The sequence below is a fragment of the Leptinotarsa decemlineata genome, unplaced genomic scaffold (genome assembly GCF_025532065.1).
Source record: "Leptinotarsa decemlineata unplaced genomic scaffold, Ldec_3_MD MMD2_P_RNA_scaffold_2, whole genome shotgun sequence".
NCBI classification, from domain to species: Eukaryota; Metazoa; Arthropoda; class Insecta; order Coleoptera; family Chrysomelidae; genus Leptinotarsa; species Leptinotarsa decemlineata.
Genome location: NW_027412529.1, coordinates 20858372 through 20873363, shown reverse-complemented (window position 1 = coordinate 20873363; position 14992 = coordinate 20858372). Strand labels below are relative to the sequence as shown.

The 14992-nt window shown below is 40.7% G+C and overlaps 1 protein-coding gene across 5 annotated transcripts in view; it reads right to left on the bottom strand.

Annotated features, from left to right (window-relative positions):
- Window positions 1–14992, bottom strand: part of CASK (peripheral plasma membrane protein CASK) — a 624590-nt gene that overhangs the window by 517063 nt on the left and 92535 nt on the right. For 3 of the 5 annotated variants that reach the window (XM_074185376.1, XM_074185387.1, XM_074185379.1), the window contains exon 6: window positions 7412–7483. The exons of the other annotated variants lie outside the window; for them this stretch is intronic. In XM_074185376.1, coding sequence (XP_074041477.1) covers window positions 7412–7483 — 72 coding nt within the window. The remainder of the gene's footprint in view (window positions 1–7411; window positions 7484–14992) is intronic. 5 annotated transcript variants of the gene reach the window in all.

The window sequence follows — 14992 nt, the reverse complement described above, 5'->3', positions numbered from 1 at the left end:
TATAAAGAGGAAAGATTTGATTTTTTGTTTGAATTGAATAGGCTCCGAAACTACTGGAACTTGAACCACCTAACCTAGCGCAGGTGCAAAGATGAGGTGACGAAACAAGAACACCTTAAGCAGGTATATTTTGCAGTTGACGAAACAAGAATAAAATGGGTCATAACAGGTAAAATTTCTCTAGGTGACGAAACACGAATTGACGAAACAAGAAACTACCCATCAAGACATAAACGAAATGGAACGCAGATACCAAGGTCGGTGGAATGTTAACATGATGGCAGACTATTGTTGGATGTTAAAAAGGGAAAATTTACAAGAACACAGCCGAAAAAGTACCAAAAAAAGCTTTGACTGAAAAAGAAAACGTTTTTACAAAGACTTATAATCACTTTGCAAACACTTGTGTATCACTATTATGCTTAGTTTAGCTATGTAGCATTGTTTTTTTTTCTTTCATTTCATGTTAAAATGATTAAAATAAATCCATAATTACACGTTTTTTATACTTTTTCAATTATTTCATCCTTATTTTGTAGGCAAATCTTACGTCATTTTTGAAATCAGCGCGAAAAACAACATAAAAATCAGTTAACGAAATCAAAACAATTTTTTTTTCAAGTTTTTTTTGCAGACCTGTGTTATCTGTGTTTCTCTTCTATAATAATCACTCACCATATAAACTAATCAGCTTCGTTAAGAAGCTGGGTTTGTTTGGCTGAGTGAGAATAAGTGTGAGCCGCAATAAACCCTTGCGGGTTGCGGTGGAGGGTCGAATTGACCCACTCACTTTGGACCTAATATAACCTAACCTGACCTACTATATTATGCATGCTATTGTGCATATTAAAAAACCCCCATCAAAATATGTTGTGTAGATTTAAAGATCTAAGCATACATAGGGACAGACAGCGGGAAGCGACTTTGTTTCATCTAGATGTCTTGTTTCAGCTTCATAATTTTTGCCTCAGGAAATTCAATTTGTAGGTGAAATTTGCAAATACGATTACTTGCTGACTAAGTGTACTGTTTGATGATCCATATCAAGCACTCATTTTTCAGAGTGGATTTTTCAGTTTTTCCCTTCATTTCTCTTCAGCAAATATTACATTGATTCAGCTTCGTTTATTTTTCAGATTGTGAAAATTTAAATAAACAATTAACCAGCAGGAAATATTGAATTCTTCACAAAAATGTTTTTCAAAAAATAGCTGAGCATATTATATGTTTAAGACAACTAAAACAAATGTGATTGAATCGACCGATACTCGATGAAAATCCATAACGTATTCAAGAAAAACTTTATTGTGAGATTTTCACTGTGTCTCAACTAACTGAGGTTAGTTAGTATAGACACGCCTGAAAAAGCTATTGTATAGCATTTTTGTACAACTGTTTAGTGCAAATCTCATGTGTTTTTTGAATACCTTCCGAAACCAATTTCATATCTTATTAACCAAATCTCTTGGGGAAAACTGTTTTATGACACTTTCACTAGAGACATATTTGGTCATTTTGGACTATTATCTTCAATTCCTTTTTTTTGAAAATTAATGGTATGTCGAATAAGTCTATTTGATTCATTAGAACGTCGTTTCCAAATCTATGTTAAACTTCAATGCAAAATTATTTCGAGTCAGGGAACGTGGAATTAACAATACCCTTATCTGAAAAATAAACGAAGCTAAATCAATAGAGAAACTGCTGAAATGTAATAAAGGGCAAAATGAAAAGTAAACTCCGAAAAGTTATTGCGTAATATAAACCAATGAAAAGTCTAATTAAAAGTCTACGCACAGTGCGACAGGACGGCACAGGACAGGTACATACCAGGAAGGAAACATGACGTGACGTTAATTTTCTCTTTCTATAGTTTCTTATGGAAGGGCGCGTGCTAAAGCAGGTAACGGACAGGCACTTGCCAGGTTTCGGCTTCAGGAGAGATCACTCCACTGAACTACAGGCTCTAAGGTTGGTCGAAAACACCATCAGCGAGCTTAACACAAACAAGAAAGTGCACATAGTGTTGCTAAACATCTTTAAGGCCTTCGACCGAGTATGGCACGAAGGCCTTCTGCACAAGCTAAATGCGTTCGACCTACCTCGGGGCCTGATCCGGTGGATCGGGTCTTTCCTGAAAGACAGAACTTTTCAGGTCAGAGTAGAGGGCTCTCTGTCTAATAACAGAGAGATCCCCGCTGGAGTGCTACAGGGGGCCGTGCTCTCTCCGGCGCTGTATTCACTCTACACCAGCGACCTGCCTAGGTCCGAGCGAGTGAAGATATCCCTGTACGCCGATGACACGGCTCTTCTCTCATCTTCCATGGGTCGAGAGCTCGGCGTCGTCTACAATGCAACGTGCATTGGACGACCTCGAGCGCTGGTACCTCGATTGGAAGATCCGAGTAAACCCGGAAAAGACTCAGGCGATAACCATGGAAAGATTACTATCTTCTCCGGCCAGAAAAGTGAGAATCTCTGGAAGGGAGATTGAATGGCAAGCGCGGGTAAAGTACCTCGGCCTTCTAATAGACCGTAGGCTCATTTGGAACCCGCACATCATGTGCGTTAAGTAAAAGATCGAGGGTCGGATAGCTAGTCTGTACCCTCTGATCAATAGAAAATCTAAAATGAGCACGAAGAATAAAATCACCATCTATAACACGATGTTCAAGCCTGTCATCATGTATGCTTCAGGCGTCTAGGGACAAGCGGCTCCGTCCAACATTTCCATTTTGGAAAGGTTGCAAAATAAGTTAATTAGGATGATTGTGAATGCTCCTTGGTTCGTGCGGAATGAAGGGATCCGCAGAGATTTGCAGTTGCCTTCCATTCGGCAGTCCATCCAGTCGAGGAATCAGAGAGTTTTTGAAAATACGGAAACTCATGAAAACCCGTTAGTTAGGGAAGCCACAGATTACGCTGTAGACGACCCCTCCCGATATAGAAGGCCCCGACACTCTGTCGAATGAGGCCCTCATGTTCCCCGTTAACGGATAAACAACTTTCTCATCCATCCCACCCCAGCCAGGTAGGGGTATCCCGTGAAGGGCGGCACTGATGTCTAAGGACTTCATGCCGTCATACCATCAGTCATGAACCCATTGGTCCTTCTTGAGAACAATATCAGCCGAACGGGTAGGGGAGATGGACTCCAAACCTGAACGAAACGAGTATGACCTTCTGAGCACATGCCAGGTAACGGTATCTCGTGAAGGGCGGCACTGATGTCTAAGGACTTCATGCCGTCATACCATCAGTCCCATTGGTCCCTCTTGAGACCAATAATCAGCCAAAAGGGTAGGGGAGCTGGACTCCAAGCCTGAATGAAACGAGGATGACCTTCTGAGCACATGCCAGAACGTAAGCCACATCTCGTCCTCTGCCGTCCTGTCGCAGGTCGCAGTGTGCGATGACTTTAATAGTAACTTGTCGTATTCATGAATTCCGCCTACACATTTGTGGACGGTGGTTTATTATGAAGTAATTTTTCGGAGAGCAGTTTGCTCCTAATAACACTTTAACAGATACTCTCTTACCAAAAAGTTTTTACTTCTCTATCATCATTCAAAAAATGTTAGAAACTTCGAAAGGAAAGAAGTCATTAACTTCATAATGAATTTATCATAAAGATATGTAAATCATTGAAGGACGGACTTTGAAGTCCACAATGCATCTTGAAAACTGGCACAACCTAACAAAACCAACGTCGTTAATTCGTTAAATCTTCAATTTCTCTACTTAATTTTCCAAATCAGGTGGAGACATTTCAGAAATCATAAAAATTAATGCAGCCCTTACTGAGTTAAAATGGCTAACATGATTTTGCGACTTTGTTTTATGTATTAGAATTTTTTTTCTTTCATTTTTTAATGTTCCAATAGTTATTCTGCTATTCTGTGGGAGAACAAATCCAACAAATCAAAAGTCATGATAATCTATCCAACCGTTCTGGAGTTATGAATAATGTAAGTAACACAATTTTGCGACTATATTTTATATTTTGAATTTCAAAATGAGAAAAAAATAATTTAAGATAACATGTGTTTTTTTTTCAATTCTGAATGAACTAGTAATAATATTCTCGAGCAAGTAAAGGAAATTTTGGCAGTACAATACAATAGTCAGCATTATTCAGACATACGTGATAATACTATACCATGAAATTGATGGTAGAGTTTCGTCAAGCATACAGTAAAAACCAAGTGAATGTATAAGACATACTTAGAAACTTAGGCCAGCAAAAATAGAGCTCTAACCAGAAGCTATCAGATAAAATTTCAACAAGAAAATGGAACTGATGTGAGCAATGTGTAATCATTTGCAGAATTGAATTACATTTTTCAAATATATTGTGATATAGGTTTACATGGACTCCTTATTCATATTGCAGGGAATGTGAAGTGAAAAATTCCAAGTCCAACATTTCTCAAAAGCTAATACACACAGAGTTCTAATGATTAGGTACTCAAAGCACTTTTTACGCACTCAAAGCAACTTCAATATAGTAGGTCATTCGATGTTCTTTGAATAATGGACTTCACTTCGACCAGTCGAATTCTTTCATGTAGCGCTATTAGTGCCGATATGGAGCACCTTATCCTGATTTCTTTTTCATTCTGTATACATGAATTATATTTGGATTGCAGAAACTCGAAAGATCTTTACGTTAGTGAATTTCTTGGGAATGTTTATAAGCTATATCTTAGCTGACTGAACTCGACCAGCCGATAAGGGTTTGAATATACTCATTACTATGGTTTTTGAAAAGTTTTTTCCGTTTTGATGGCATATGTTTTTGTATCTCCATATCATAATAAATATTTTTGTACTGTGTCGTAGTACATACTGATTGATAGATAATTTCGTATTCTATACATTGATGTTGCTCATTTTTTTCCAAATTTAGATTTTTTGCCCCTTTTCAGCCCATTAGTATAAGAATTTCATTAGTTCGGACTTCCATTGTCTGATAAAAATAAAAACAACAATAAAAATTAATTGGCGCTCCGAGGCGACTTCATTGATTCCAGTGGCGCATTTGCTTTCTCAGCTACATAAAATCGCGAAAAAACCTGCAGCACCACATTATCTGAAGTTCTTGATCTGCCAATGTCCTCTCTCTCATCAAACAAAATGTAGGGTATCTCCAGAGGCTCCAATAGATTCAATAGATCGCCAAAACGCTTCGTGACACGACTATCGTCAAACTTAAACTTTGACCAAGGCGTAATAATGACCAAATTCAACGCCAGAACCACAGTAAATAATGACTGCATGAAGATTATACTAGTGGTCTGCTAGATTGAAATGTTCATCTATTTCTAACCTTCGAAAGTTTCTTGCTTCTGTCAGAGGTTGAGTCTTGTTTGAAGATCATCCTTGTTGTTATTAGATTGACTGGTGCCTCAGCTATACTTGTTTCCTTATAACAGTAAGTTGTTTGGCGCATGTTTGTCTGATAATATATAAAATGATTTGAAATCCCTGAAAGAACTAAAAAGAAGAATTTAAAAAAATAGCTGAAAATAACAATTATATTGAGCAAAAAAAATATGAAATGGAATAACATTGAAATAAAATACAAATAAAAATAGAACAATTGAACAAAGATTCAAAATAAAAACTAAGAGATTCCAAGCCAAGTTACTTCACGACGTTTCGATTGTTAGTATCTACAATCGTCTTCAGGTGATGACTGGACTAATTCCTCCGAGAGATGACTATTTATGGGTCATTCGAGAACTTTTACTTATCTCCGCTTACCATTTTCCGCTTCACCGGTGTAGAAGGAGATACTTTGTTGGATAACATGTATGCGGTTTCTTTAAATTTCCTCCTAAACCAATGTTTCTCCCTTTGTATGATTTCAGCTTGGGACCACTCGATGTTACGTTGATGGGTCCAAACATTGGTCTGCTATTCCTGATTTGCTGGTTTCCCCTCGCTGTGTGTGTTTCTTGTGCTCGGCAATGCAAACATTCAAAGGCCTCCTAGTTTCACCGATATAGAATTTTCCGCATTCACAGAGTATCCGGTAAATGCAATTCTTAGAATCGCAGTCCGCGTTTGGTGGTCTGGTTTTCGTGAGGCTGCAACGGATAGTGTTTCCTGATCTTAAGCAGGTTCTAATGCTGTACTTGGACCCAATTCTTCTTATCCTTTATGATAATCATCTGATGTAGGGAAGCGCAAGCATAGGTTATCACATAATATCAGGCAATGGAAGTCCGAAATAATGAAATTCATCATGAAACATTGTCAATCACCTTCAAACAAATCATCAGTAACTGAAGTCGTTGAGCAATTTTCGGCCTATTTTCCTACACGAATTCAAATTGAACCGAAGCGCTGCCGAAACAGCCCGAAAAATTAACCGGGCGTTTGGCATTGATAGCGTTAATGAACGCACTATTCTAAGTTGGTTTAGCGACATTCCGTTTCAGAGATTCCAACATCGAAAGTGAGCCTGAAGTAGTCGACCGACAGTATTCCAGGACGAGGATTTGAGGATCCTAGTGGAGACTGACCCATCACCAACGTGGAATGGCGAAAGAACTGGCCGTCAGCTCCCATGCGGTTTTGATGAATTGAAACGTATTGGGAAGGTAAAAAAAACTTGAAATGTGGGTGCCCCACGATTTGACCAATCGCAATCGACAGAAATTGCAACCAAAACTATCAGTTTTTGGATCGGATCATCACGTGTGATGAAATGTGGGTTCTCTACGACAACAGATGTTCAGGACAGTGACTGGAAACCAAGGAGCCACCCAGGCACTTTTCAAACGCATAAACCCCAAAAAAACATGGTTACTGTATGGTGGCCAGCAGCTGGTGTGATTCTCTATAACTTTCTGCAGCTGGGCCAAATCATCACAGCGGAGTTCTATTGTGGGTGAATCGATAAAATGTACCAAAAACTGCGTCAGCAGCAGCCGGCACTGGTCCACAGAAAAGATCCGATCCTGCTCCACGACAACTCCCGTCCGCACGTTTTACAAATCACTCTACGAAAATAATGTGTTACGCTGGCAAAAGTGCACTGGTTTAAATGGCGCTCATTTCGATTGAATTGAATTAGTATTCACTATGATATTAAAGTTTGAAGTAGACTTATGAAACGGAGAACATTTTTGAAACAACCTATAGCAACAACTTTCGAAAGAATGTACGTTATAGCATTGTCGTCCGCGTGTATACCCACATTCTTATGCTGAAAGATTGAAACATTGGATACGCTCGAAGTGTGCTAATAAACCTTAAGAGTTCAAAACTGCCCGAAATTGAACAGTAAAGTCGTATACAGCAAATACCTTGGTTTTCACTATATGAACTAAATCTGTCTGATGATCAAGACATGAAGGATGGTAATATGAGTGCAACAAGCGCTGGCAAAGTGTTAGCTTACCAGCTCTATCGGTTTTCAAATACAGCCGACCCAACGTGTTCAGGTCGCTCCGATATTCAGATGCGAGGCATTCTGCAGGCCACCACATAAAATTAAAACCGTAAGCAAAAAAGAATGTATCGGCAACCAATGATGAACAATCATCAATAATTTCTCTACTTCAGGAGTGAGGTGTTCTCTATAATGAACTTTGTAGTTTCTTATTAGTAAATGATGTTCATCACAGATGCTGCAAGATAATCGATTTTACGATAGAATTTGTATGTGATCGGTGACGCTTAATTTTTGATTTTTTGTTAAATAATGAACACTGAATGAAGGACAGTCAAAAGTGGTGGTACCATATGTATTTATTTTCATTATTATATTATCATGGAGGGAGAATACTGAAATTGGGATGTGTACAATCTTCATTGGTCATTCATGGAAAAATTCTTCATGAGAATTGAAATTCCCTCTGCAAAAATGCTAATGGATGGAATTGAATGAATACATATGATTCAACATCATGATCTCCATCAAAACTCTTGATTGAGCAACCTCTATATCACTCAATCAACTGGAATCTCTTTACTATGCCAAATTATAGTTAGGTTATAGATTATTCCGGAAGATAGTACACAAGTATGATTCCAAAGCTGCACATTCCGGCCTGGATGTCTTCTGACTGGTCGATGTAGTTAGTATCCTGCAGCTATTGGAAGAGTGTTTGCCTGAAATGTCTAGAGACGTATTTCCCAACCTACACATTTGTGTTTATCACCTGCCTAATGAAGGTAGTCGCACACTGACCACTGATCAGCTCCTCGCTAGATTCAGAAAATTGAACAAGTCTGGCAAGTAAGGGTCCTGGTACCAGAGTATATTCTTGGCAAATTGATCAGATCATGAATCTCGAAGTCTCAGCAACAACTGACCGTCGAAACGATTTGTACTACAAGTTGGATTCGACCACGGCCCACCATTTCGGGTTTAGTTTATTGTAATCGTAACTACGGCCGTGAAAGCTTATAATCTTATAAAATGAAGATCAGCTGCTGAAAATCTTTCAACAGAATTACTAAAATCAATATTTATTTCAGTGAACAAAAGCTCATATTTCAATTTGAGCAAAATCCGACCACAACATTACTATCCAAAATGTTTATTGAATAGATTTCAAATTTGTGGAAAAACAGTTTTCATAACCTTTCAAAATACTCGTATTTCATGAGAGTTCAAATGTTGATTTCAAATCATCAGAACCTTGATCTATAATTGTAATCTTGGTGTTTCGATTGAATTTTGACATTGAAAACTACATGTCTGATATTATTTTAATTCAATGGCGGATGCGAGTTACATTGGGTTAACTGGATTGAATCTGTTTCGGGTTGGGGAACGATTAATGATATTACAACCTTACTTTCTCTAATCGTAACTGCGGCGGTGAAAACTTGTGTTATGAAAGGATCAGCTGGAAAACAATTTTCAGAATTTGCTAGTTCTTTTTTTTAGTAATGTTACATATTTTACATTTGGTATTCACAATTGAGTTGACAAAGTCGCACTTCGGTGGTCGTCCCTAAACCGGTCAATTAATATTGCGTGCCAGCCAGTAATGAATGGCCTTCATTGGATGTATATACTGATTGTTCCAAAAGTATTTATTATTACATTAAAGTCAACAAGTGTTCAAACCTTGGCGTTATTATTTAATCAGTCCGATACAAAACAAAACATAACAGGTAATATCGACATTGACTGCCAACTTCGTGTTCTGGGTAGGCAATAAGAATAACTCGCGGGCGATCTAGGGTGAATCAAGTCTATTTGCAGTGCAGTCAACTATGTAATGCACTGCTTGCTGATTATTATTTAGGTTAAAACAAAATAAAAACATGAGAAATGTATTTGGCATTCGCCAAATTTCGAAATGAATAGCAGATATCTGATTAAATCAATGGAATTGGCCGATACTTGATGAAAATCCATAATTAAAGTATTCAAAAAACACTTTATTGTGAGATTTTCACTAAACAATTTTACAAAAACGTAACACGTGTTTCGCCCTACAATGGCTTCTTCGGGCGTGTACATATACCTAATTTCACAATTTGAAGTTGGTACGTACATTTCAAGTACCTGATTTTCACCTAAGTTTGTAATGAATTATTTCTCAGTTTCCACGATCCAGATCAGGATTATATAACGTGACTTATGGCTCTTGCCCAAAACTGTATATTGGCCAAACAGGGAGAATATTTTTCCCAAAGAACTAAAAATCATAGAAGTAGTTTTGTAAATGGAAACACCAATTCCACATTTGCAAACCACCTTTTAGTAGGACATGAGTTCAATCACGAATACGACGTGTTACATTTAGAAGAGTAGAGTTTGAAACTCCATCTTCTAGAATGTTTAGAAATCAATAGATTCAGTAATTTGGGTAATTTACTGAATGATCAATTAGAATAACTCCCCATTACTAAATATTTTTTCAAATGTGGGAACTGGGACATAAGCTCGAGTGATTTAATTCATTACAAACTCAGGTTAAAATTAGGTACTTGAAATGAAGGTACTTCAAAATGTAAAATGAGGTATTATTTTAAGCACTGAATATGTAGAAAATAGATAATAAGGACACGCTCGAAGAAGCCTAGGCATTCATCTCGAGTTCCAGACGCCGAAGTGTAAACATCAAAGTGAAAGCTTAGTGTTACCTGAAGTGCAGAGATAAGAATTTTATTCAGAGAGATATTCCAAAGTGTTAGAATAGTGCCGAGTTTAACAAAGCACTAAGACAATTAGTTCTTTTCAGAACTGAGTTTGCGAAAGCACACATAACGAAGAATTCGTGTTCTCTTTTAGGTATTCATTTTAGGTTTTTATGCCCTCAATATAGAGATGGAAGAAAAACTAGAGTGCTTAGAAAAGGAAAACTACAGGCTCAGACAGCAAAGGAAAGAGCTGACAAATATGATTAAGCAGCTAAATGAAAGGCCTAATCAAGTAGAGGGAATACTCGCCCAAAGAAAGAGGACGGACACGGGACCGTCCAGAGCGCAAAAAGAAAAAGAAAAAGGAGAAAAAAAGTCCGGAGAGACCGACACAAAACAACAAGAGCAACCCAAAGGAAGGGAAACAGACGCCGAAAATAAAGAGGAAACGCGCCAAACCAAGAGGCCACGCAGCCCGGACAGCGCGTCGAACTCAGATTCAGAGGAAGACGGGTTCGTACTTGTTGAAAAGGCTAGACCCAACAAGAAAACCAGAAAACGACAGGCCCAAGACAAAGCCGCAAAAATTGACAAACAAAAGGCAGAAAAACAGGCCACCGAAAACATGGAAACGGAAAACACACCTCAGATAAACAACACAGAGCGACAAAATTCAGAAAAAGGGGAATCATCCCCAAATATGACAAGTGGACCACCGATGGAAGCAGGAAAGCCTCCACCAATAGAAATCCACGATGCCAAAAAGTGGAGTACGATATCCAAAGACCTAGAGCAAAGAAAGATAGGTTACAATAAAGCCAAACTCACGAGGGATAGGATATACCTATTCACCAAAGTCGAAAACGAGTGGCGTAAAGCCACCAAATACCTGGAAGGCGAAAAACTGGACTTCCACACATATTCAGTAAAGAAGGAAATCCCATTGCACGCGGTTATCCGCGGCATACCAGAAAATGTAGAATCCGCAGACGTCGCCAACGATCTGACAAAACAAGGGTTTACTGTAATAGAGAGTCACAGAAGGACCTCAAGAAGATATAGAAAGGTATTGCCACTGTTTTTGGTGAAAGTACCAAAAAACGAAGAAAAGATTTTTGCGCTAAGAACATGCGTATACCCCAAAGAATTAATAAGGGACTGGTATCCCAATGTCATCGATGCCAGTTCTTCGGCCACTCGCAGAGATGTTGCCACTCGACGGCACGCTGCGTCAAGTTTGAAGAGAACCACGACACCAGGGAGTGTAAAAAAACAATGGACACGCCGGCCAAATGCGCGAACTGTATGGAGGCGCATCCGGCAAGTTACAGAGGCTGCAAGATGTTGCCGAAGCAGAGAACATCAGCTTGGAACAAACCCAGAAAGGCGGAAAGACCGACGCCGAAGCCACAACAGCAATCGGCTAAAAAAAGCCCCAACAAGACAACCACCAACAAACAACAACGAAAATGATCTAGTGAAAATACTTAGCCGTTTGACAGCCGAGCAACAAAAGATCGCGCAAGCGGTCTTAGCCGCACTAATACAAGCACCCGCCAAACAGTAATGCCAGTACGAGTGCCTGGCAGACTAGTCATAGGATCGTGGAACATAAACGGTTTCACAGACAGAAGAAACGAGGTACTGGAGCTACTGTCGCGTCTAGAAATGGACGTCATGGCACTCCACGAGACACGGATAAGAAGCGGAAAGAGCTACCGAATACCAGGGTATAATATATATAGGACAGACAGGCCAGGGGGGCGCAACGCCGCGGGGGGCGTTGCGCTACTAGTAAAAATAGATCTAGAGCAAAACGAAGAAAGAAAACCAGATGTCCAAATCGGAGAAGTAGTAGCGGTCAGATTCAACGTGAGACGCTACGAACAGCTGAGAATATCGTCGGTATACCTACCTCCTCGAGGTAGAAAACTAGAAAGAACCGACATGGCAGAACTATTCCCAGATCACCATCCTACAGTGGCCATCGGCGCAAAGTCGTCAGACTGGAACTGTAGAATTGCCAAACACAAGAGGCAGAGATATAGTAAGATTACTAGAAGAATTTGAGGACATCGAGGTAGTAGCACCTAACAACCCAACATACTACCCGCAAGCAGACGCAGTCCCAAGCATTCTCGACATCGCGTTAGTACAGAACATCGATACTATGGAGATGGAAGTACTAGACGAAGGATCGTCAGACCACAACCCCATCCTATTCACAATAGGAAGGGGTAAAGTGGAAACAAAGAACCCAACAAGGCGAGTCATAGACTGGACAAGATTCCAGCGAGCCATACACGATGCGCTGGGTGAGATACCACGCATCGAGACAAAAACAGATCTGGAGAACGCCACGAACCAGCTTCAGCAGGCGATCATACAAACAACGGAAAAAAGCGCGCGGGAAGTTCCAGCCACGCGCTATAACTTCCAAGAGCATCTTCCACCAGAAACGATGAAACTAATCAGAATAAGAAGACGCCTGAAAAGACAGTACCAAAGGACACGTGCACCTATGGACAAAAGGTTCATGCATAGATCAAATAGGATACTGAAAGAAGAGCTGAAAGCGATCCGAGAAAGACAATGGACTACCCGTCTTTAAGAACTGAGCATAGAATATCGATCTGCATGGCAAATGCAGAAAAAACTCAGAAATGGACCTCGACGACCCTGCCCACCGATACACGGCGAACAAGGAATTGTCTACACTGACCAAGAGAAGGCGGAAGCATTCGCGGACAACTTCGAAAGGCAGTGCAGAGAGAATGACGTCCCGTTCACAGACGAGGTTAAAAGAACGGTACGGAGGCTTAGACAAAGGACAGATGACGCGCAACCCCTGGCCCCAACATCGCCTGAGGAAGTGAAGGACATTCTGAGACGTCTTGCCACTCGGAAAGCATCAAGCCCAGACAATATAACAAATCGAGCACTGAAAGTGCTGCCGCGAAAGGGTATAGCAGCCATAACCAACATCATAAATGCTATACTCAGATTGCAACACTTCCCGTACCCGTTCAAAGAGGCAACGGTAATCCACATACCGAAGCCCAAGAAGAACCACCTGTTTCCAGCGAACCACCGGCCAATTAGCTTACTGCCATTCGTAAGCAAAGTGGCGGAGCGTGTCATCCTGAAGAGACTGGAAGAACAAACTAGAGAGTTAGGGATCCTCCCCGACGAACAATTCGGTTTTAGATCAGAACACTCAACAGAGCTACAAGTCCTGAGGGTAGTGGACTTTGCGACAGAAGGCTTCAACCTTGGCAAAGGATACAATACTGAAGCTATCTTCTTAGACGTCTCCAAGGCGTTTGACAGAGTTTGACATGACGGGCTACTGGCCAAAATGAGCGATTTTGGATACTCAAAACCAATGGTAAGATTAATTCAGTATTTTCTAGCTGACAGGCGATGCCGCTGCAGAGTAGGAGACGAATTATCAACAGTTCGACTACTGGAGGCAGGAGTCCCGCAAGGTGCAGTCCTTTCGCCACACCTCTACTCCGTATACACGGCAGACGTGCGCAAGCCAGAGAACAACTTTAACAAGTTGGCGCTCTATGCGGACGACACGGCTCTGCTGGCGAGATCTACGAGTCAAGCACACGTTACGAGATACCTTCAACAACAGATAGACAGATTGGAGGAGTGGGCTAACCTGTGGAAGATCAGTATCAACCCTGACAAGAGTCAGGCGATACTGTTCACTCGCAGGTTCGTACAACCGGAAGGCAACGTCACCTTCAACGGACAAGAGATTCCGTGGACAAACAAAGCGACATACCTGGGGGTCATCCTAGACAAGAAACTAACATTCCAGGTCCACGTACAGCAGAGAATAGGAATGGCCAGACAGGCCAGACGACGCCTGGCGCCGATCATAGGAAGAAGCAGTAACATGGCACTGAAAGTCAAGTTACTAATGATCAGAACGATTCTAATGCCAATAATACTGTATGCATGCACTGCCTGGGGCCAGTGTGCGCAGACATACAGAAATAAGATCCAATCGTTTATGAATGCGAGCGTAAGGGCCGCTGTAAACGCACCTTATTATATACCCAACAGATTTATATACAGAGACTTAGACCTGGACACGCAATATGTGGACGTGTATATGAGAGAACAGGCAGAAAGCACGTTCGATAGAATCAGATCGCACTCAAATCCAGCGTTCCGTGATCTACACGATGCGTTAAATATGGATGACTCCAGATTCCGAGAAAGGGACAAACATCCCAGGCCGACTAAACAGAATAACAGACCGCCCCCGTTAGTCGCCGTCAGGCGACTCAGGTAAGTATAAAACTAACCAGATACACTCTCTTCCAGGTAGGTTCAGCGAAGAACACTTCGACCGCGATCGCGACTCAAAAATTTTTCTTGGATGCACTGAGAAACGTTCGATGTATAACACAAAGCCGCCGGTTAGTTTTTGGGGGCCCCCATGCTTAAGTTCAGTTAGGAATAGTCAGATAAAACAACGATTCGATAAGAAAGTAAAAGCACCTAAAGGCTGACTCTCGACCAAAAGAGGTCAGATGTCAATCTTGCTGAAGTACCCATCAGCAAGTTGAGGACCGCTCGGAGAGCGGGGGTGGATGGAGTGGGGTAGTAGGTTCTCCTCGCTAAATAGCTGGGGGGGGGAAGCTTCTACTTCAGGGCACTCAACCCGGGAGGGGGCATGGGGGGAAGAAGCCTAGGGGTGGTGATTGTAAAACAATTTCTGCTAAAGTTCTATCAAGCCGCCTGCAACACTTTCTTTATCATATATTCATAAAACCACGAGTAAGCGGTTTTTACTTCATGAGTACTCATTCCACTAAATTTCTTCCTTTCAATTTGAATTGTAATCGTTCACGAAACC